This window comes from Saimiri boliviensis, chromosome 20, assembly GCF_048565385.1.
Source record: "Saimiri boliviensis isolate mSaiBol1 chromosome 20, mSaiBol1.pri, whole genome shotgun sequence".
In the NCBI taxonomy this organism is placed as follows: Eukaryota; Metazoa; Chordata; class Mammalia; order Primates; family Cebidae; genus Saimiri; species Saimiri boliviensis.
In genome coordinates, this window is record NC_133468.1 from 31345744 (window position 1) to 31367705 (window position 21962).

Sequence of the window (21962 nt, forward strand, 5' to 3'; positions counted from 1 at the left end):
ACATCACCTTCAACTCCTGTCCCTCCCACCGAAAATGAACTCTAACAGATAACTCACATCCAAGACCCTTCCTCCAATACTTTTTTCAGTGACCTCCTCAGGCCAGGGAACATGAGTCTCCAAACGCTGGTAGCCAGCCCAAACACAAAGCCTGCCCTTGAATCTGATCAGTCTTCCCTACGATGACAACGAGTACATCACCTCATTTGACACCACTCACAACCCTATAAGGTAGAGGATGCACTTGCTGGAAGATGAAGAGTAGAATTAGGATGGTGAACATGCTTTTCCCCAGGCCACAGAGGTAGCTAGTAAGGAGCCAAGCCTGGATTTGAAACCAGATCTGCCCTTTTCGATGTCCTGCCAGGACTCCAGGACTCAGGTCTCACTGCCTTCCCCAGATGCCTACACTGTACAGGCTCCCACCAGAAGCGGTAATGTGCCACAGTGACACTGAGGAGGGGGAGCAGCCAACAGGGGACAGTTAAGAGACCAGCCAAACCAGCTGACTGTAACCTGCTTTATTAACACAGAAACTACGCAACACACTGAACCTCATAGACAACGAGCACCCCCAGCACTTAGCAACTTCTCCCTCCTGCACCCCAGAGAAGGGAGAACAGGAGGGAGTACAGGAGCACCAACTACTTCCCAAACAGGGCCACAGGGAAGTCCTCGCCATCACTGTCGCTGCGCTGCAGCTCCCCACTCTGACCCAGCTCACTCCCAACATCTTCCATGAGTTGCTCCAAGTCCAGGTCACTGGAGGTTTCATCGTCAAGGGAGACACTTCCAGCCTTCTGGGTCAGGGGTTGCAGGGGTCTGGGCTCTTCTTTTGCAGTGAGGCCCTCATGTGCTGATGGGCTCAGGTCCTTTGGCACTGTTCTAACTTCTTTTCCCTCTGAAAAGCTGGCTGCCAAAGCCTTGCTCTGGGGAGCTTTAAATTTTTTCTTAGGGCCTAAATGAGAAGGTGACAAAGCTGAGAGTCCTATTAGGTCAGCTTATCCTTACCTTTTATAAGTCCAACTCCTATATCTCTATTTCCAAGAAATCTCTGGAAAAGATGACCTTTCTCAGTATAAAGAACATGAACCTTGGGGTCAGAAGGAGATTCAAGCTGTCCACATTCTGCGAGACACCAGCCTTATGCACTTTTACAATCCTTAGTTTTCTGATGTCTAAAATGGAAGTATCCAGTAAGAGCTATTGAACAGACATGGGAGTATCTCTTTAGCCAGCCCTTGGCAATACTGAATAAAGGTTACTTCTCTTCTACCACTCTACTGCCCCTGGGCCAAATCAAATCAGGAACCATTCTGTTTCTATAGTGTGTGCTGGGTGCAGTCTGAGACGCCCTTTCATTCTAATTTTCATTTGTTCTGTAAAGTAATGAAAAGCTGTAGAATGATTAAGAAATGATTCAGGGAAGGAAGATGCTGGCATGCACCTCATTCCCCTTAGTTTTTCCCAGGCCTTGAGCCTTACCTGGCTGGTCAGAATCTGAATTTCCTTGGCCTTCTCTCCTTTCCATTCTGGGTGCAGGAGGAGCTGTGGATTTCCTGCCCAGAGATCTCTTCATTATCTTCCTCTGCAGTATCCTGCCTCGACCACCTGCCGTGCCTGCATCAACCCCATGCCCCAGGCATGAGGAAAACGTGTTTATTTCCCTCTAAATGACAGCTCGGCAGGGGCAGATGGACTCCCCACATTGAGTCTCTGCCCTGCCCCACATCTTATGCTCAGTCTCAATCTACTGAGTTCTGGTGGCCTCTGGCTCTTTTTCGACATATTTTCCCCCCAATTCTCTTTTTTTCTTTTACCCCACGGATCTTCTCTTTATAGTTCTCCTCAGGGTCTGCCTTCTCCAGGAGGACATCCTTCTTGGCTAAGAACTTAAAACCTTCCATCTTTCACCTCAGATTTTATAATTCAGTACAGAAAAGCAAGGGGGCTCCAGCTCCCCACTGACACTACAGGTGAGTCTTGCCTGTTTTCTCAGTGACACTGAGACAGGAAGTGAGGTCCAGCTACATGCAGACTCTCTCTCTACCATTTCCCTGCCTTAACTGTAGGACGTGCCTCATTTCCTGCTGGCCTGCTTACCTCTTGGCTTGGATTTTTTGGTCTGTGTTTTGACTTGGTTGCAACTGGGCAAAGCTGGGTCCTGAGGATGGAAAAGAAAGTTTAAAAAAATCATAAATTAAGGCCTCTAACTGTTTTTAACAAAGAAGGATGCTACAGAATAACAGGTGACCTTTGGGGAATCAAAATAGGTTCTGTGAGCCTGATATCGTTTATATTTATGGCAATACAGAGAAAAATGTGTGGTCACTTTCCCAGTCTGTTGGTATTCATCAATGCAAGGCTTTAGGCACGAAAAAATGAAATAAAACTAGGCCATAGGTATGATAAGAATTGCTTAATTAAAAATTAGAAGAGAAAGTGAAAAATATATATTTCCTATACCTGGAAAACAGACGCTAAGAAAACAAGTGAATAAAAATCCTCCATGTCCATGTAGGGAAAAAGGAGTGGAAAAAAACAACTGCTATTCTCTGAATTGCTCCCAGAACAGTCAAATAAATACAGTAGGAACTGAAATGACACTCAAGAAAGCAGTTCCTAGAGATGTGGGAAATTAGAGAATAAAGAAGAAAGACGAGACCTAGAAACCCTCAAACATCTGACAATTGGGGCTCCCTTGAGACAGGGACAGGATACCTCCTTAGTAAATATAAGTCCATGCTAAAGAGATCCTTACAGGAATCTTCTAAAAGGAAACCCCAAGATCCTTCTCTAAACCATTTTTAAAGCTAATCTTGGCCAAGTGCAATGGCTCATGCCTATAATCTCAGCACTTTGGGAGGCCAAGGTGGGAAGATTGCTTAAGCCCAGGAGTTTGAGACCAGCCTGGGCAACCTGGCAAAACTCCATCCTATAAAAATAAAGCTAATCTTACCATTTGCTTTCCCTCCTTTTCTAACTCTTCCTCCTCCTCCTCCGTTTTGTCCAAGCAGGATCCTGGGCTGTTGAACCCAGAGAGCTGTAAGTCTAGAACAGGAAAAGGAAGGAAAGGCTAGCTTAGTAATTCCTACCATAAAGCAGTGAGTGAATTAAGCTGATCCCAGAGAATCTGTCTTCTAACTGTGCCTTTTGTGTCCAAGTGGTATTTTCTCCATAAAATGTGATCCCAGATTATCACACTTCCACCCTTTTCAAAGTCCATCACTATTCAACACACACTCTTCCTTCCCTATCCCATTTCTCCCATTCCTCTCTCCACTCATCTGCCCATCTATCCTGGATACTGGGTCTATAACCTTCAGAAGAGCCTCCTATTCAAGTACCCAGAATTAGCCCGATGATAGAGAATATAAAATAAAGAAAAACATGGGCTGCTGCCCTCATGAAGGAATCCCTCCCCTCCCTCTCCAGTCCTTAGCCTCCACTTATCCTACCTTTTCTTTCCCCATTACTGTTAGATCCATTGAATCGGCTCCAGAAACCAAACAAGTTAACCCGTTCCTGAAGGAACCAAGAAACAAAAGCATCATCCACTACCCTTTCAGGGGCAGTTTTTGCCTTCTGTCTTCTGGAATTTAGTTATGATGAAATTCTGATTCATTTTTGATACCAATTTTTTTTGGGGGGGACAGTGTCTTGCTCTGTCACCCAGGCTGGAATGCAGTGATACAATCTTCACTCACTGCAACCTCCCCAACCCAGGCTCATGATCCTCCTGCCTTAGCCTCCCAAGTAGCTGGGATTGCAGGCATGTGCCACTATGCCTGGCTAATTTATCTATTTTTTGTAGAGACAGGGTTTTGCTATGTTGTCTAGGCTGGTCTTAAACTCCTGGACTCAATGGATACACCCACCTCAGCCTCTCAAAGTGTTAGGGTTACAGGGGTGAGCCCCACACCCCAGCCCTCATTTTCCATACCATTTTCACTTAAAATTACACATTAGGCTTATCTGACCTTTTATGGAGATTAATTAATCATAATCTCTATTTCTAGTTTGTTTCTAATGCAACAAATAAGAAAAACTGGGAGGGGAAAATGTCGCTTTTTTTTTTTTTTTGAGATGGAGTTTTGCTCTTGTTGCCCAGGCTGGAGTACAACAGCATGATCTCAGCTCACCACAACCTATGCCTCCCAGGTTCAAGCAATTCTCCTGCCTCAGCTTACTGAGTAGCTGGGATTACAGACATGTGCTACCAAGCCGGCTAATTTTTTTGTATTTTTAGTAGAGACAAGGTTTCTCCATGTTGGTCAGGCTGGTCTCAAACTCCCAACCTCAGGTGATCTGCCCATCTCAGCATCCCAGAATGCTGGGATTACAGGTGTGAGACACCATGCCTGCCCTAATTTCAGTGTTTTTTATTCTCCATTCCACCCCAACCAACAAAATTTGAGCATAAAAACTGACTCCACAGAAAAGAGAGGTTAGGGCACTTATATCTGAAACCTGAAATGAAATATGGAGGTCAGATGCCCCCTACCACAAACCATCCTTGTCTGGATTGAGGGAGAATCCCACTTGTCCAAGAGTAGGGAAAGGAATGGGTGTGGTCTGAACACTCTCCCACCTGAATGCTGATCTGTTCTGCCTCTTGAGCCATCATCAGGGCCACCTCCAGTTTCTGGCTGCAGTCCTTGTTTCTGTGCTTTTTCTGAAATGGAAGATTACAGCCAATGATAAACACTGACTTAAAGTCATTAATAAATATTAGAGAAGTGACCCCAGCATAGTGCTACCTATCTGACATTATCTTCAACTGTAACATTTATTTCCAGTTCCTAGTATTGATATGATACTCCTATTCTTAATCTTTTTGGATCAGACATAATCTCCCCCACTTCCATCTAATAAACCTCTTACCAATTCCTAGCGTGCACACATGCGCGTGCGCGCTCTCTCTCTCTCTCTCTCTATATATATATATATATATCACCAATTTCTAGCATGCGCATGCATTCTCTCTGTCTGTCTCTCTCTCTCTCTCTCTCTCTCTCTCTCTATATATATATATATATATATATATATATATATATATTTTTTTTTTAACAGTTTCACTCTGTCACCCAGGCTGGAGTGCAGTGGTGCGATCTCAGCTCACTGCAACCTCCACCTCCATTTCAAGCATTTCTTGTGTCTCAGCCTCCCACTGGGCCTACAGGCACACACCACCATGCCCAGCAAATTTTTTGTATTTTAGTAGAGATAGGGTTTCAATTGTTGCCCAGGGTGGTCTCGAACTACTGAGCTCAGGCGATCTGCCCACCTCGGCCTCCCAACGTGCTGGAATTATAGGTGTGAGGCATAACACCTGGCCCTAGCAATATTTTCAACGAACATTTTGGTGTCATCTCCGAAGTGAATCCCATAGAAATTTGAAAAGAGGATTATAGGAACTCAGGTGATTTCACTTTGAAGTTTCTGACAAGTTTCTTTAGATCCAGCTGTTTGACTGAATATTCACAGCTTGATTTTCTAAGGCCTATGAGTTACCAGGCCTCTGCTCATTTGCAAGGCTGGTCAAACCCAAAGTGACTACAAGGAGGAAACAGGATTTTGGTAATCCAATGGTTCTCAACCGGGTAGACTGCCCCTAAGAAGGCACCTGGCAATTACCAGAGGTAATTTTTTGGTTGTTAGAACCGGGGCAGGGGGCAGGGGGCAGAGGGTGGAGGTGGGGGCTGCTGCTGGTTAGATGCCTCTAGAGCCTAGGGATGTTGCTAAACATCCCATGAGGCACAGGACAGCCCTCCACAACCAAAAATTATCTCGCCTGAAACACCAATAGTGCTGAGACTGAGAAATCCTGAGTTAATCTGTGCCCTTATTTCTGACACACCTTTTTGGCTAAACTGCAGAAAAACCTCATCTTCAGAATGGCCCCCAGTCTGCAGGCAGGGAAGGGGACTGAAAAAATTCATTGCCCTACTGCAATCCTAGGAGCAAGAAGGGTCCTTCATGAATTATCTCACCCTTGGCACACCTGGTCAGACATGGAACTTTCTCCCAACATGACTTAACCTGGGAGAAAATCAGGTTTAATAAAAGGAAGATTTCATTTTCCAGTTCTCTGTATCACAACAGAATCCCAAGATGTGCTTACCATGCCTGATGGCTCCAGGGACAGCTCCTGGAAGTTCTTCAGCATGTTGACTGGGATCCATGCACGAGAAACTGTTTCTCCAAAAAATGTCACATGGTACTTAGACTGAAATAAAAGACGGTCCTGTTATGGCCTCCTGTCCTGCTCTCTGTTTTTCTCCTCTAGCCAGAACAGACAGGGAGAATGGGAATTCACCCAGAAGGAGGTGCTGGGCCTCACATGCACCCTCGAAGCCTGACTCATCTACCCTACCCTCATTCCAATTGTTTTTCCATTCTAACCTCAAGAATCCTAGCCAAAGCATATTTGTCAAAACCACTAATCCCCTGACAGTGGATAAATATTTAATTAGACACAAGTTTGTTTCTACTGTATGTGTGAGTACTTATCTCTGTGTTTGTCATCCCCGTAAAGTGTTTTCACTTGTGTCTGCTGGCTATGTCTATGTCTCTAATCTGTACATCTGTGAGGATGGATTTGTTCATTACTTTGGTCTGAGCTCCTCTAACCCTGAGCCAGGAAACTCACCGGCAGTGAATCAAGATGGGAAGTAAAAAGAAAATATTCCCCCAAGTCAGGATCAGATTCTATCATGCCTGGCCACCTGGAGAAGGTAGTTGGGTGTAGGGTACAGAAGAGAAGGGGTTAGATGAACAGAACACAACCTCATCAATGTACATGCACAGAAAAGAGCAGTACGTTTTTGGTTTTTTTTTCTGAGATAGGGTCTCTGTTGCCCAGGCTGGAGTGCAGTATTGCAACCATGCCTCATTGCAGCTTCGATATCCCAGGCTCCAGTGATCCTTCCACCTCAGCCTCCTGAATAGCTGGGACTACAGGAATGTGTGCCACCACAGCCAGCTGTTTATTTTATTTTTTGCAGAGATGGGGGGGTTCCACTATACAGCCAGGACTTATCTCAAACTCCTGGGCTCAACCAATCCTCCCACCTCAGCCTCCCAAAGTGCTGGGATTACAAGCTTAAGCCACTTCATTCAGCCAGCAGTAAGCTTTGCAAAAAAAAAAAAAAAAAAGATCCAAAAAATAGATTCCCATCCCATCAGCCCCATCTGGTGGTCACTACTGAATGACTCAGATGAGGAAGGACTTCCACTGATGCACACAGGAGCGCAGAATATACCTAGTGAAGGTATCTTATCCTTCTGAACCATCCCACAATCCTAAGAACAAAATCTTTGACTAGGCACATCTCCAAAGAAGAAACTGTCCCACTTTTCCTTGTTATCTTTACTTTGTATCTCTCAATATCAATATTTTGATTTTTATTTATTTTTGAGATGGGGACTCACTCTGTCACCCAGGTTGAAGGGCAATGATACAATCTTGGCTCACTGCAACCTCTGCCTCCTGGGTTCAAGTGATTCTCCTGCCTTGGCATCCTGAGTAGCTGGGACTACAGGCGTGTGCCACCACGCCTGGCTAATTTTTGCATTTTTAATAGAGACAGGATCTCACCACGTTGGCCAGGCTGGTCTCAAACTCCTAGGCTTAGGTGATCTGCCCACTTTGGCCTCCTAAAGTGCTGGGATTACAGGCATGAGCCACCATGCCCGGCCATTCTCAGTATTTTTAAATGCCTCATATCCACCCTCTTCTTTCTTTCTTTCTTTCTTTTTTTTTTTTGAGACGGAGTTTCGCTCTTGTTACCCAGGCTGGAGTGCAATGGCGCGATCTCGGCTCACCGCAACCTCCGCTTCCTGGGTTCAGGCAATTCTCCTGCCTCAGCCTCCTGAGTAGCTGGGATTACAGGCACATGCCACCATGCCCAGCTAATTTTTTGTATTTTTAGTAGGGACGGGGTTTCACCATGTTGACCAGGATGGTCTCGATCTCTCGACCTCGTGATCCACCCGCTTCGGCCTCCCAAAGTGCTGGGATTACAGGCTTGAGCCACCGTGCCCGGCTACACCCTCTTCTTTCTACCAGTTGGGGTAGCACTATCAGACCCTTTTTATAGGGAGCTATCACCTCCATGCGGAAATCTCCAGAAAACACTCTCTTTCAAAGCCTCCAGGCTTGGTACTTTATCTTTTCTCCCACCCCCTGCTCTAAGGCCAGAACCATTTCAATTACAGATGTTTCCATTTCCTTCCCTCCCTGCTTGAATCTACCTCTCCCAAGTTTGTGAGGGATGCTCTACGTCATAGTGCCATACCAGGGGTAACCGTATTGCTTGGCCCAAATGATGGATCCTGGAACGTAGGAGGCATAGGCCACATCACTCTCAAGCCCCGTCCAGGTCTCCTCAGGAATATCACAGCGATTATACTCCATATCTGCCAAAAGACAGCAAGAATAAAGGAACAGGAAGAGACTCATTAGGAGAAAGAGCTGGATGAGGACAGGAAGGAAATTGATATATGCCACAGGTGGGACCAAAAGGGCACCTGGGGGATCAGCATGGAGGAAGAAGAATAAAGACCCATGGAAAAATGCAGCTGGAACCAGTGGAAGTAGGAGTGCTGCCTCCTCATACTCTATAGAAAGAAATTCCACGCTCCTGCTCACACCCCTGTGTGTCTGACTATGCTCCCATCTATGGAGCACCATGAGATAATTCTCTAAGACTCTGTTTTCTCATCTGTAAAATAATTGGGCTGGACTGGATCATCAACATCTCTTCCAACTAGTTTCAAACATCCTAGAATTCTAAGCATACCAGATCTCTCTCATCTGTTTTCCCCCATATATCCTATATCCCTCCCTATCCACCAACCCAATACCAATTATTGTAATCAGGATTGACAAGGGCAGACCAATGCTCATACATTTAGATTCCAGGCTCCTCCCAAGATCATTTTGCAGGGCGTCTTCCTCCAGACTTTTCTGCCCAAATTCATCTCCATATGACAGGCAGCTCCTTCCTCTCTCCCAAGCACTACAAGGACCCACTGAGTGTTAACTGTATTTAAGTAGTATTTAATCTAAATAAGTTCAGAGAAAGAAAAGGAGGAACAATAAAACCTGAACGAAAACATTTCCAGTCTTTTCTACCTGTGTTCTGGTCACAGGACCAATTATCTGGGAGAACTGAGGGGTCAACATTCCCACACAGCCGTCTCCATTTCCCACAGTTTGGGAAGGAACACTGGACCCAAACCAGACATTGATCTGTGAGAAGGGAAAAATGAAATAAGAGACTTAAAAATATGCTCTTCCTTCTTTAATTCAACTAAAATCAGCATAACTGTCCCAACTCCCAAAATCACATATAGAGCTACATAAGAGATCAACCAGCCCGATCCCTGACTTATAAGTGGGAAACCAAGGCTCAAAAAGGTAACTGGCTTGCTAAGGATCAGCTAACATGGTGATAGAGCTGAACTTAGAACTCAAGTCTCATGTCTTGATCTTTTTCCTGTACTAGGCTACCATGTTTCCTCACCGTAAGGCTGAAAAGAATGTTTCTTGTATTGACAGTTCTTAAATTAGAAAGCTGCCTGGCATCTTTCCAGGTAGTTAGTGCCTTGTTCTCTGCTGGCATAACACTACTGAGTTCTTCTGAAGGGCTAACCAGCATCTCTTTTGTGCACAACATCCAGAGTTCTTATCCAAGTCTCAACTGATTTACCTGTCACCAAATCACCAAGTTGCAACCTCTAGGACCAACAGTGTCTGAGTTCACTCTTCTCCAAAAGACACAGATTAAGCCTATCACTTCTCCATCATCTATTAACTTTGGGCCCTGCTCAAAGGCCAAGCCTTCCTTTTATCCATTACCTTCCAAACCTCCACCTCTCCTAAGCTGACTAATGTCCCTCAGCCTCTCTTCTCTCCCACCGAAATTCTTCCATTGTGGTCTTGGAAACTCCACTGACTTGAGCAACAAAAGTCCACATATCCTCAACCTCATCTCTGAACTTCTATCTCCTTTTGAATCCTGGAGACCCACTAACGACACTACCCCACCCAAACCACCCTGACCTGCAGCCCTGTAAGTGGAGTCTGTTCCTCTCACACTCCCCATGTCTCTCGAGACTGAAAGTGGGCCAGCATTATCATTATTCCCATTGCTACTACTCCCCAACTCTTATAAAAACCCCTCCTCCTTTGACGTCTATGCCATGGGACTATACCTGCCTCTCATATCCCTTGTGGAGATGCTGGCATCTGATTCAGTCTTCTCCTCTCCACTTCCCGCGTGCTCCACCCAGTCATCTACAGGAACTGCACACCCTCTGAGCCACTTATCCAAACATCCTCACTACAAAAATGCCCCATCCTTCCACCTCACTTGCTCAAAGACTCCTACAGCAACTTGCATTTTATCTAGCTCTCCAACCAACTGCCCCCACCATCCTTTCCATCTGGAAGCAATTTCCATTCTTCCCTCTGTTCCAGCCAGGTTTGATTACTTGACACGTACTTGGATTCTCTTGTAGACACCTTCAGCTCCCTTTCCCACAGCCCTTCCTCGCACCCAGATAGCAAAACACCAACTGGTATGAACCCTCTCTCCACCTTTTCTGAGCCTACACTCAAGCAATTGAGTTGAGAGAGAAAAATCACATAACAGACATATAGGTATCACTATATATTCCCTATTTAACATTATCAACCAATATATTTCTCTAGTAAGTTCACTCTCTCCCACTGCCAAATTTTACCTTAAATACCTGATCATAAGGGACGGCCCCTAATCCCATCCTTCCAAAATCATCCCTCAGAAAAGAAGCTGATTTGCATATGGTTCCTTTCAAAATATCACATGTAAGAGAGAACTTTCGAAACTACTTTTTTTTTTTTTTTTTTTGAGACACCGTCTCACTCTGTTGCCCAAGCTGAAGTGCAGTGGCACAATCTCGAGTCACGGCAACCTCCACTTCCCAGGTTCAAGTGATCCTCCCACTTCAGCCTCCCAAGTAGCTGGGACTACAGGCATGCACCACCATACTATCAGTGAAGTTTTTGTATTTATTGATAGAGGTGGGGTTTCACCATGCTGCCAAGACTAATTTTGAACTCCTGGGCTCAAGCTATCCACCCTCCTCAGCCTGCCAAAGTGCTGGGATTACAGGGGTGAGCCACCACACCCAGCCTCAATTACCTTATCTTGAAGAACAAAGTACTGGTTGGGAATAATGTGTTAGTCTTAAATGACAGTTGCCAATGACAATTTTGGATGTTTACAGAGGTGACCTAGCAAGACTAGAAAAAAAAGAGTAGGAAGAGAGGCCAGGAATCATATAAATTAATATAGATCAATAATACAAATTATTAGCTGTTAAAGCAATGAGTATTCATAAGAAAATGAGTAGGAAAAAATCACTACAATGATATGGAACTGGAAATTTATGGCTTGGAATGATATTTTTGATAGGAGCACTGTACTTTTTTGAAAAAGTTTCCTTTCAAGTAACCTAAAGGAACAGGTAATGTGCTCTGGAAAACTGTGTTTGATGCCCAGATGTGGCTCTATTATAATGAAGACTGATGTCACAGACACACGTTAAGAGGATTTCACTTGACCACTCATTCTTGAAACACTAGCTTCCTAGGTTCTGTGATGTCTCATTCTCCTGCCACCCTCCCCACCATTTTCTGGCAGCTTCCCCCGAGTCTCCTTTGCTGGGTTCCCCTTGTTCTTCAATATCTAAATGTCAGGGGTACCAAAGCCCAGTCATGGGCCTTCTCTCCCCATAATACACTTTTTTCTGAGGCAAGCTCACCCATTCCCATGGCTTTGAAATCCATTTTCATATCTGACAGCACACAGCTGTTTACTTACAGCCTCTTTTCTGGGCTCCCGATTCCTAAGCCATTTTGTTCTTGACATCTCATCTGGATGTCTCACAAGGATCTCAAGCCTAAATGTACCCAAACTTGAATGCTTGATCTTATCCCACAAATTTGTTCTTCCTCTACTCTTTCCCATTTTCTTTCACTTAACTATTCAAGCCAGAAACCAATCATCCTTGACATATCCTCCCTATCTCCAGCCTTCCAATATCCGATTCATTTCCAACTTCTAACAATTTTACCTCCAAAACATACCTTAAAACCATCCACTTTTCTCTTTCTCTACTTTCATCATCCTAATCCATTTTATCTTTTTTTAATATTTACTTTTTTTTTGACATAGGGTCTTGCTCCACTACCCAGGCAGGAGTGATGTGGTATGAACATAACTCACTGCATCCTCAAACTCCTGGGCTCAAGTGATCTTCCTGCCTCTGCCTCCCAGAGTGCTTGGATTATAGGTGTAAACCACCGTGCTCAGCTATCATCCTAATTGAAGCCACCAAAATACCTAATCCTCCTATTAACTTCTTAACTGGTCTATTCTTGTCTTCTCATACTCCATCTCCAATTAATCACCAAAGACTCCTTTTAAAACAATAATTTGAAGATGTCACTTCCCTAGTTAAAACCCACCAATGACTTCCCACTGCACTTAGGACATGTTCACTCTGTACACGGTCTTTGACCTAGCCATTGCCTCCTCCTTTCCAGTCATCCAGAGCCACTTTCCCACCTTGCCTCCCTTTGCTCTCTGAACTCTGCAATCACACTAGCCTTCTTTTAGTATCTGGAACCTGCCACACTTTACTCTACCAAAAACTTTTTCTTCACTTGGATAACTTCTATTCTGCCTTCAGGTTTCAAGTGAAATACCCTTTCCTTAGAAATGCACTCCCTGACTGGCCCAATCTTACTTCTTCTTATGATACTCTGCTCTTTTCCTTCCCTGCACTTCATGCAAATTGTATTCAAATACTCCTTCCTGCTGCAGGAGCACTCACCTCTCCTTGGTAACTATAAGAAATGGAAAGAACGGTTTATTTATAGCAGGAGGCTGATAAATCCACAATCACAATTCACCTCACAAGCACCACCTAGAGGATGAAACCCCATCTGCCTGCCTAAGATCTAGTCCATGCAGGTTTTTTTTTTTTTCCAATTTTTAAAAATATAAATTCACTTTTTTTTTCTTTTTTATAGAGACGGGGGTCTCACTATGTTACTCAGGCTAAACTTGGATCCTGGCTTCAAGTAAGCTTCCTACCTCAGCCTCCCAAAGTGCTAGGATTACAGGCGAGAGCCACTGTGCCCAGCCCCTTGCAGTAATTCTAAGAGCAACACAAACCTAATGACACCAGTTTACTTGAGCTAACCAGAGATCAGGTCAGTGGCGTCTGCAGTATCCCAAAAGTTCTCAACAAGCACATCTGAGTTTATACAGTCACAGAAAACCAAAAGAAAAACCTTTTAGTTTCCTTTTTGACTCTACCTAAAAAGAAAACTCCCTTGGGGTAGTTTGAACTCCAGACCACCTGGTTGTTTAAATTAGACTTATACCTCAGTGCCTTATGTTACCATGTTATTATAACAAGAGGAATGGCTTATTGACCTGGACTACCTTGTTTGATGCCTGCATAAGCCTGGTTATTTTTTTTTTTTTCTTGTATCAATGAGGGTCTCACTGTGTTGCCCAAGCTGGCCTCAAACTCCTGGCCTCAAGTGATCCTCCTACCTTGGTATTTTTGAACATACTAATATATTTTATGATCTATTTTATTTCTTGTCATAAAATTTCCCATTATCACTTTAGTTATTTCATGTAATATATTTATTATCTAATACATTAAACCTATAAATTCTCTGAAGGAAGTGTTGACAGTTTTGTTGCCCACTGTATTTTAGCCTCTGGTGCAACACTCGGCACAAAATATAAGGCACTAGTAACTGTTGTTAAAAGAATAAATGAATTCAGGGCTGGGCGCGGTGGCTCACACCTATAATCCCAGCCCTTTGGGAGGCTGAGGCGGGTGGATCACGAGGTCAAGAGATCGAGACCACCCTGGTCAACATGGTCAAACCCCGTCTCTACTAAAATAACAAAAATTAGCTGGGTATGGTGGCGCACACCTGTAATCCCAGCTACTCAGGAGGCTGAGGCAGGAGAATTGCTTGAGCTCAGCAGGCAGAGGTTGCGGTGAGCCGAGATCGTGCCATTGCACTCCAGCCTGGGTAACAAGAGCGAAACTCCATCTCAAAAAAAAAAAGGAATAAATGAATTCATATCTATCCTTACCATGCCTCCATCTAGTCTTGAAGGCTAAGGATGATGAATAAATCCTCTGAAACTCTTTCCACTCCCATCTCTTCAATCTCGTGCGCTCTATAATTTTCCCTCAGCATGTAAATATGCTCAAGTCTCTCTCTTTTAAAGTTATAAAATAAGCCCTCCCTCAACTCTGCACCCATTCTTTTTTATCTACTATTTTCTCCCTCTTAAACTAATTGAAAAAGTGTTTACTCCTCAACCAGCTATAAGCTGCCATTCATGTTTACCAACCCTTTCGGTAATAACCAAACCTCTAGCAGCCTCCTCTGTGATATCCTTGAGCTTATGTTTATCCTCTTTGACTTCTTTATGATGGCATTTGACATGGCTGAGCATCCCTCTTTCTTTCTTTATTATAACAACAGGAATGGTTTATTGACCTGGACTACCTGGCATCTCTTCTCCCCTGGCATCTGTGATACCATTCCTGATTTTTCTATTACCTTTCTGACCATGTCTTCATTTTCTTCCTGGGAAACATCTACAATGGTTTGTACATAGCAGGGACCCAACAACTATGGATTATGTGAATAAATGACTGAATGAATGAAATAATTCTTTTAGCAGCATATTTTCCAACAAGCAGCTGTGAGAGATAAATTACACTTGGGGCTGGGTGTGGTGGCTCACACCTGTGATCCCAGCACTTTGGGAGGCTGACGGGGGTAGATCACAAGGTCAGGAGATCGAGAACATCCTGGCCATGATGAAACCCCATCTCTACTGAAATACAAAACATTAGCCAGGAGTGGTGGCATGCGCATGTATTCCCAGCTACTCGGGAGGCTGAGGCAGGGGAATCGCTTGAACCTGGGAGACGGAAGTTGCAGTGAGCCAAGATTGTGCCACTGCACTCCAGCCTGGTGACAGAGCAAGACTACACCTCAAAAAAAAAAAAAAAAAAAAAAAAAAAATATATATATATATATATATATATATATATATATATATATATGTAATTTGCAGAGTTTTCTCTAACATTCTAACCCTGCCTCTCTGCTCTATCTCAAGTTTTCAGGCCAAGTAGGTTTTCCAAACCAGCTGAACTCACCAAAACCACTTATCTCTCCTTTTTGCTGGTCCCTGATCTGGGAATGATCCTGAACTGTTTTCTTTAGTTGGTCTTTCTGTCTGAGCTCATGTCCACTTTGAGTTTTCTCTACTTTCTCATGTCCTGGGAAGAAAAAAGAAAACATGGGGTGGGGAGATGAAGAAGGCAATATTTGTGGATAGTAAACTCAGTGATAGAAGGAAGAATCACAGCCTAACAGTTTCAAGCCTTGGGCTGAAAATTCTCAGCCTGCCTATGGTCCCATTCCCTAATTTCCTGGAGCAAGTACTTGAGCCAGGCTTCAAAGCTGTACTTACCAGCTTCCTTCTTTCTTTTGCTTAAAGAGAGTCTACTGGATTTCTTCTCAGAGGGTGCAGGATCTGGTTGGCCAAGCTTAGATGTCCTTATCTCAGGGACAGCTTCACCTTCCCAAGACACTGAAATCTCTTGAGTATGTGGTACCTCCTCTCTGAAAATGAGATTTTATTTTAATGAAAGGCAAAAAGAAAGCAACTGCAGAATCCTTCTTTGGAAAAAACCCAAGAGTAAAAGACAGACAAATCCTAGGCTCTGTAAGTCCCCTGAGGTCATTTCATAAATATACTTGCCTATTTTTCCCAAAGCAAACAGGTATGTTTCCTGAGCTGAGAGAAATCTATAGAAATATGATAAATGACCAGAAAGACAAAAAGATAGACAGACAGACTGACTGACCATGATTTACCAATGTGTAGTCCATTCTGTGTTCACCTTGCCTCACTGAGATAAACTTACCCATCAGCATTGTCAGTATCAGTAGCAGAAGCAGTAATTCCTGGCTCCTTGTCTGAATGGGTAGATACTATGGGCTGGGCACAAGAAGTCTCTGCAAAATCAAGGCCAGATCCCATCCCTCCCAAAACAAAATACTATAAGCAGAGAAGCAATAAAACAACCATTCTATTATTCCCTAACCATTTTCATTCAAGTGTCTTCTCCCTGCAGCCTGAAAGAGCCTACCTTTGACCTCCTGTCATATCATAGAACTTTAGCTATTTAAATGTTCAGGAAAAACTACAAATATATATATATATATATATATATATGTATATATATATATGTATATATATCTTTTTGTAAGCCTTTCCAGATTGGCATGCCTCATTCCAGGATGGTCAGGTAATAATTTTGTGTACATAAAAAAATTACGGGCCAGGCATGGTGGCACATGCCTATAATCCCAGCACTTTGGGTGGCCAAGAGGGTGAACTGCCAGAGCTCAGGATTTTTTGCCCAGACTGGACAATATGGTGAAACCCCATCTCTACTAAAATACAAAAAAATTGCCAGGCATGGCAGCATGCACCTGTAGTCCCAGCTACTCAAGAGGCTGAGGCAGGAGAATTTCTTGAACCCAGAAGGCAGAGGTTGCAGTGAGCCAAGATCACGCCACTGCCCTCCAGCGTAGGTGACAGAACATTAATCTGTCTAAAAAAAAAATAAGTAAACAAAAGAAACAACAACAAAACCCCATAATGGTTTGAAAATTTCAGTAAGACTATATATAAATTCTGAATATACCCTTTAATCTAAGGTGGTTTATAGTCCTGTTGATAGATGATAAAGTATTTTTAGAATATGTTGAAGTCTCATCTAATATTACCTTACTTAGAAGATGGGAGAGAAAGAGAGAAGCTGTAAGATTTAACTCTCCCTCTCAGGTCTAACAGTCACTCTGCCTGACTAAAACCCTTTTTCTCTTATTACATGCCATACCCAAGCACTCCTGAAGGGACTTCTGCAGCACAATCTGGACAATCTCCTCAAATTCTGCATTGGTAAGACTTGATTTTTCCTGCAGAGACAAGGGTAGGGGAGGAAAACCACTTAATATGTCCATGGTTTTCCCCTCTGAACAGTCATCTAAAGGAGGGAAGCCTCCTTTAGATGAGGCAGTAAAGTCTGGAAGACTGAAAGCATGCAGTCAGCATACCTAAAGAGGCCATGTACTCTATCCCAGATCTTCTGGGAATAAATGAGTCAAAGGAAAGAGAAAAGTGTATAACATCTCTGTCCACTTCTACTCCCATCTCTAACCCACCTCATCTCATTATTTCCTGCTAAATTCTTTCATCAAAACATTTTTGACCCCTCTAAGGAAAAAAAAAAAAAATAGAAGCCTCCAAAAGGAATACAAAGCTGAAACTACAGGGTATATTTTCCCAAAGTGAAAAGACTGCTTATTTAACCTGAGCCAGGGGCAGGGATGAGGAAATGTCCTACCAGAGCCCACCAATGTGACTGATACCTTTTCTTTCTTCTCTGCTTGCTTGTTGTTTTGTGCCTTTCTTTTTTTTTCCTGGCCCCTGCTGGAAGCATTGTTTGTGGTTGCTTTTTCCTCCTTCTTTAACCTGGCCTTTGGCAGGCTTATCCTGGCCTCTGTCTTTGGGGAACTGATCCCCAGGGTCTCCTTTTTGGGTGAGTTAGGGCTAAAAGGTATCAGGTTGTAAGATTTTTGTGCAGGTGGGGCAAAGATTCTCTTTGGTCCCTTTCCACATTCTGAAAGAAACGTGATCAAGTGGAATTTGTGAAACAAACAATCTAACAGAGATTGCCAAACATTACCCTTTGAATGGCCATAACAGAATTATATGGAGAGAGCTTTTATCAAATTCAGATTCCTGGGTTTCTTGCTGCCTACTCCACTCCCCAGCCCTGAGATGCTGATGAGGTAGTTTGACATGAGAGGCCTAGCAATCTGGAATTTTACAAGACTAGTTGATTCTGATATGCTTCCAGGTTTGGGAACTACTAAGTCAAAGGTAATAAATATAAACATGCAGGAAGCTGAATTATCCAAATGTGAAACTGTATAATTTGCTCATTTTTACTTTAGATAAAATGTTATGGAAAATTAAGAGCAATTTAAAAAAAAAACTAGTCAAAATCTATAAATTATTCACAGCTTTTATGCCATCTCCTCAATAAAAATTATAATGATCCTCCCAGGTGTATCTTTCTTCTGAGCTTCCTTAATACTCTGCACATAGCTGGTGGCATTTACCACATTCAACTTTATAATAGGTATTTAGATGCCTTTTCTCTCCCTATGAATTCAAACGTTCCTCGAGCAGGACTGTTTTTAAGTCATATTTCTTTCATTCAAGGCATCTAACAGAGTAGTAATTTCACCATAGTGGGCACAGAATATAATGGGACCTGAACCATCCTTTGGTGGAAAGGATGTCCAAAAGGAGAAAAATGAGAGAAATGTAGAAAGTGAACGTCCCTCACTCTTGACTCACCTTTGTTCTGCAATGTTGTCATCATTCAGCTTAGAAACTACACTTTGTGTGCCTCTGTTAGAAAAAAGAAATTAACTGCTAAGACTCTAATTAAACAAGATTTTAAACTCCCTTCTCTCCGTCTTGAGGTCGAAACCTCTGTTTTAGACCCATGAACTATGCTTCTGCATCCTTGACCTCCTCTGTGGTGCCAATTACATGCCTCTGTGGTACAAATTACATGCCAAGGAATAATGAGAGCTACTGTTTTAAAGATTAGCAGCAATCAAGAGTGGGTATGGTAGCTCACATCTGTAATCCTGGCACTTTCGGATGCTGTGGCAGGCAGATCACCTGAGCCCAGGAGTTTAAGACCAGCCTGGGCAATACAGCGATATCCCATTTCTACAAAAAATAAAACAAATTAGCCAGTGTGATGGCACGCACCTGTAGTGCCAGCTACTCTGGAGGCTAAAGTGGGAGGATCACATGAACCCAGGAGTCAGAGGCTGCAGTAAGCCAAAATCATGCCCCTACATCCCAGCCTGGGTGACAGAGTGAGACCCTGACTCAAAAATTTAAAATAAACAAATAAATATTAGCAGCAATCCTTAGTGTTTTATGTGTCTAGAACCATGTCCAACATAATGCAGGCAGCAGAAATGGTAGTGGTAGTACCAGAAGCATAGGTAGTAGCAGAGCAGTGATGGTAGGGTATGAATAATCCTGGCAGTTAAAGACAGTTTTCTTCAGAGGGATAGCTTCATTTCATAAGCCTCTCCTAAACACTTAAAACACAAACATAATTTGGTAATTCTCTGACCTGACTCAGAGGTCTCTGTGCATAGAGAAGCCCCACTTTTAACATCATTATGATGTTTATTTTCCCTTTCTTAGATCCTCAGTCCAATCAATTTTCCAATGTACTGGATTCTACCAATCTCCAGTCACAGCTCAGAAATATCTGGTAACCAGCACAGGTTCCCAGAGAATTTAACATCTTCTTCCTTATGAAAAATTAAATTAGTGCCTTTGATATTCATAGTTCATCTTCAGCAGTCTACTCACAGATGTTCCACACGACATCAATATGTTTCTTGATTACTACTGACACTGTGACTAATGGTAATGGCTAACACTGAGCACCGACTATATTCTTTACCCTTTACGTAGCATTCCATTTAATTCTCACAAGAGATCTATGATGTGGATAACATTTTACACTTGGGAGAAATTCAGGCTTAAAGAGAGTAAGATATTAAGTCATTGATAAGTAGTAAAATCAGGATTAGAACCTGTCTGATTTCAAAGTTTGTGCTAACAACTGGCTATGTGACATCCTAATAGTCTAATTCAGTACTTCACCACCATTTTGCTATCACAGCACACACAGAAAACATATATTACAAGCCTATACTGAAGCACATAGAAAATGACATTTCCAGGTACTCTGGGGGTAAAAGAACCAGGCAGAAGGAATTAGGATCTACACAGCTACAAGCTATTCGTGACTCAATAGTGTGCCAAGGCTCACCCTGGAGACATTCTAGTATTTTTGTTTTCTAACTTATACTTTCCCACTACTATTTCCACACAGCTTTTAAAAAAAATTTTTCTTTCCAACCTTCATTTTACATTCAAGGGTTATATATGCAGTTTTGTTACACAGGTAAATTGCATGTCATGGGATTTAGGGCAGAGATAATTTTGTCTCACAGGTAATGAGCATTGTTCCCAATAGGTAGTTTTTCAGTCCTCACCCTCCACCCTCAAGTAGGCCCCAGTGTCTGGTGTCCCCTTGTGTCCACGTGTATGCAATGTTGAGCTCCCACTTATAAGTGAGAATATGCAGTATTTGGTTTTCTATTCTTATGTTAATTCACCTAGGAAAACAGCCTCCAGCTCCATCTATGTTGCTGCAAAATACATGATCTTGATCTTTAACACAGCTGCATAGTATTCTGTGCCCACCCAGCTTTCAGAAGAAAACTGTCTGATTTTATGTTAACCTCAACTACTTATAGCCCTTATACCCAGTTTTCTTAGGCTTAAGTGATATACACCATTCTTACTTTTATAACCATTATAAAAAGCATTATAGCTCTGGGAAGACCTTTAGGGATAATAAAGCCCCATCTCCCTTTTCTACAGATGGAAAAAAAATATGCTAAGAGAGGTTAAGTGGGCCAGGAGCAGTGGCTCATGCCTGTAATCCCAGCACTTTGGGAGGCTGAGGCAGATGGGTCAGGAGTTCAAGACAAGCCTGGCCAACATGGTAAAACCCTGTCTCTACTAAAAAATACAAACATTGGCCGGGCGCGGTGGCTCAAGCCTGTAATCCCAGCACTTTGGGAGGCCGAGGCGGGTGGATCACGAGGTCGAGAGATCGAGACCATCCTGGTCAACATGGTGAAACCCCGTCTCTACTAAAAATACAAAAAAACTAGCTGGGCGTGGTGGCGCGTGCCTGTAATCCCAGCTACTCAGGAGGCTGAGGCAGGAGAATTGCCTGAGCCCAGGAGGCGGAGGTTGCGGTGAGCCGAGATCGCGCCATTGCACTCCAGCCTGGGTAACAAGGGTGAAACTCCGTCTCAAAAAAAAAAAAAAAAAAAAAAAATACAAACATTGCCAGCTGCGGTGGCCAAGGTGGGTGAATCACGAGGTCCAGAGCTCGAGATCATCCTGGCCAACATAGTGAAACCCTGTCTCCACTAAAATATAAAAATTAGCTGGGCGTGGTGGCTCGAACCTGTAGTCCCAGCTACTTGGCAGGCTGAGGCAGGAGAACTGTTTGAATCCGGGAGGTGGAGGTTGCAGTGAGCAAAGACTGCAATACTGCACTCCAGCCTGGCACCTCGTGACAAAGCAAGACTCTGTCTTAAAAAAAAAAAAAAATTAGCTGGGCATGGTGGCTTGTGCCTGTAATCCCAGCTACTTAGGAGGCTGAGGTAGGAGAATTGCTTGAACCGGGGCCCAGGAGGCAGAGGTTGCAGTGAACTGAAATCGCACCACTACACTCCAGCCTGGGCTACAGAGCAAGACTCCATTTCAAAAAAAAAAAAAAAAAAAAAGGTTAAGTGATTTGCCCAAAGACTCAGTGTTAATATATATTGTTAAGCTTAGATGAACCTAGGACTTTTGCCTCTCAATTCTACTAATAACATATCTATTCTACTCAGTGATCTTGTTTCTGGCTGTTGGTTTTGAGCAGTTTGAAAGCCCTGCAACCGAAACTTATTGTTCTAAATCTGTGATCTCCCACTATAAAGAGATAGGAAAGCAGCATAAAATAATCATTTGGGCCGGGCGCGGTGGCTCAAGCCTGTAATCCCAGCACTTTGGGAGGCCGAGGCGGGTAGATCACGAGGTCAAGAGATCGAGACCATCCTGGTCAACATGGTGAAACCTCGTCTCTACTAAAAATACTAAAAACTA

The 21962-nt window shown here is 43.2% G+C and overlaps 1 protein-coding gene across 1 annotated transcript; it reads right to left on the reverse strand.

The window, feature by feature from the left end:
- Positions 1 to 109: 109 nt before the first annotated feature.
- Positions 110 to 21931, reverse strand: ZCWPW1 (zinc finger CW-type and PWWP domain containing 1). Its single transcript, XM_039460379.2, has 16 exons — positions 18549 to 21931; positions 17552 to 17802; positions 17020 to 17098; positions 16039 to 16156; positions 15582 to 15733; positions 15265 to 15387; positions 9140 to 9256; positions 8301 to 8421; positions 6653 to 6728; positions 6125 to 6229; positions 4592 to 4675; positions 3459 to 3525; positions 2960 to 3051; positions 2104 to 2164; positions 1486 to 1620; positions 110 to 958 (listed from the first exon to the last, which is right to left on the reverse strand). The coding sequence occupies exons 1-16, from the start codon at positions 18571 to 18573 to the stop codon at positions 645 to 647; spliced, it is 1920 nt and encodes a 639-aa protein (XP_039316313.1). The 5' UTR covers positions 18574 to 21931; the 3' UTR covers positions 110 to 644.
- Positions 21932 to 21962: the final 31 nt, after the last annotated feature.

Excerpts from the sequence above, each read along its gene's own strand:
- ZCWPW1 (XM_039460379.2), bottom strand. The coding sequence starts at position 18,573 with ATGATGACAACATTGCAGAACAAAG. Across the intron at positions 16,157-17,019 it reads GTCCCTTCAGGAGTGCTTGG|GGATGGGATCTGGCCTTGAT; the intron begins GTATGGCATGTA and ends TTGTTTTGGGAG. Across the intron at positions 15,388-15,581 it reads CAAAAGAAAGAAGGAAGCTG|GACATGAGAAAGTAGAGAAA; the intron begins GTAAGTACAGCT and ends TTTTCTTCCCAG.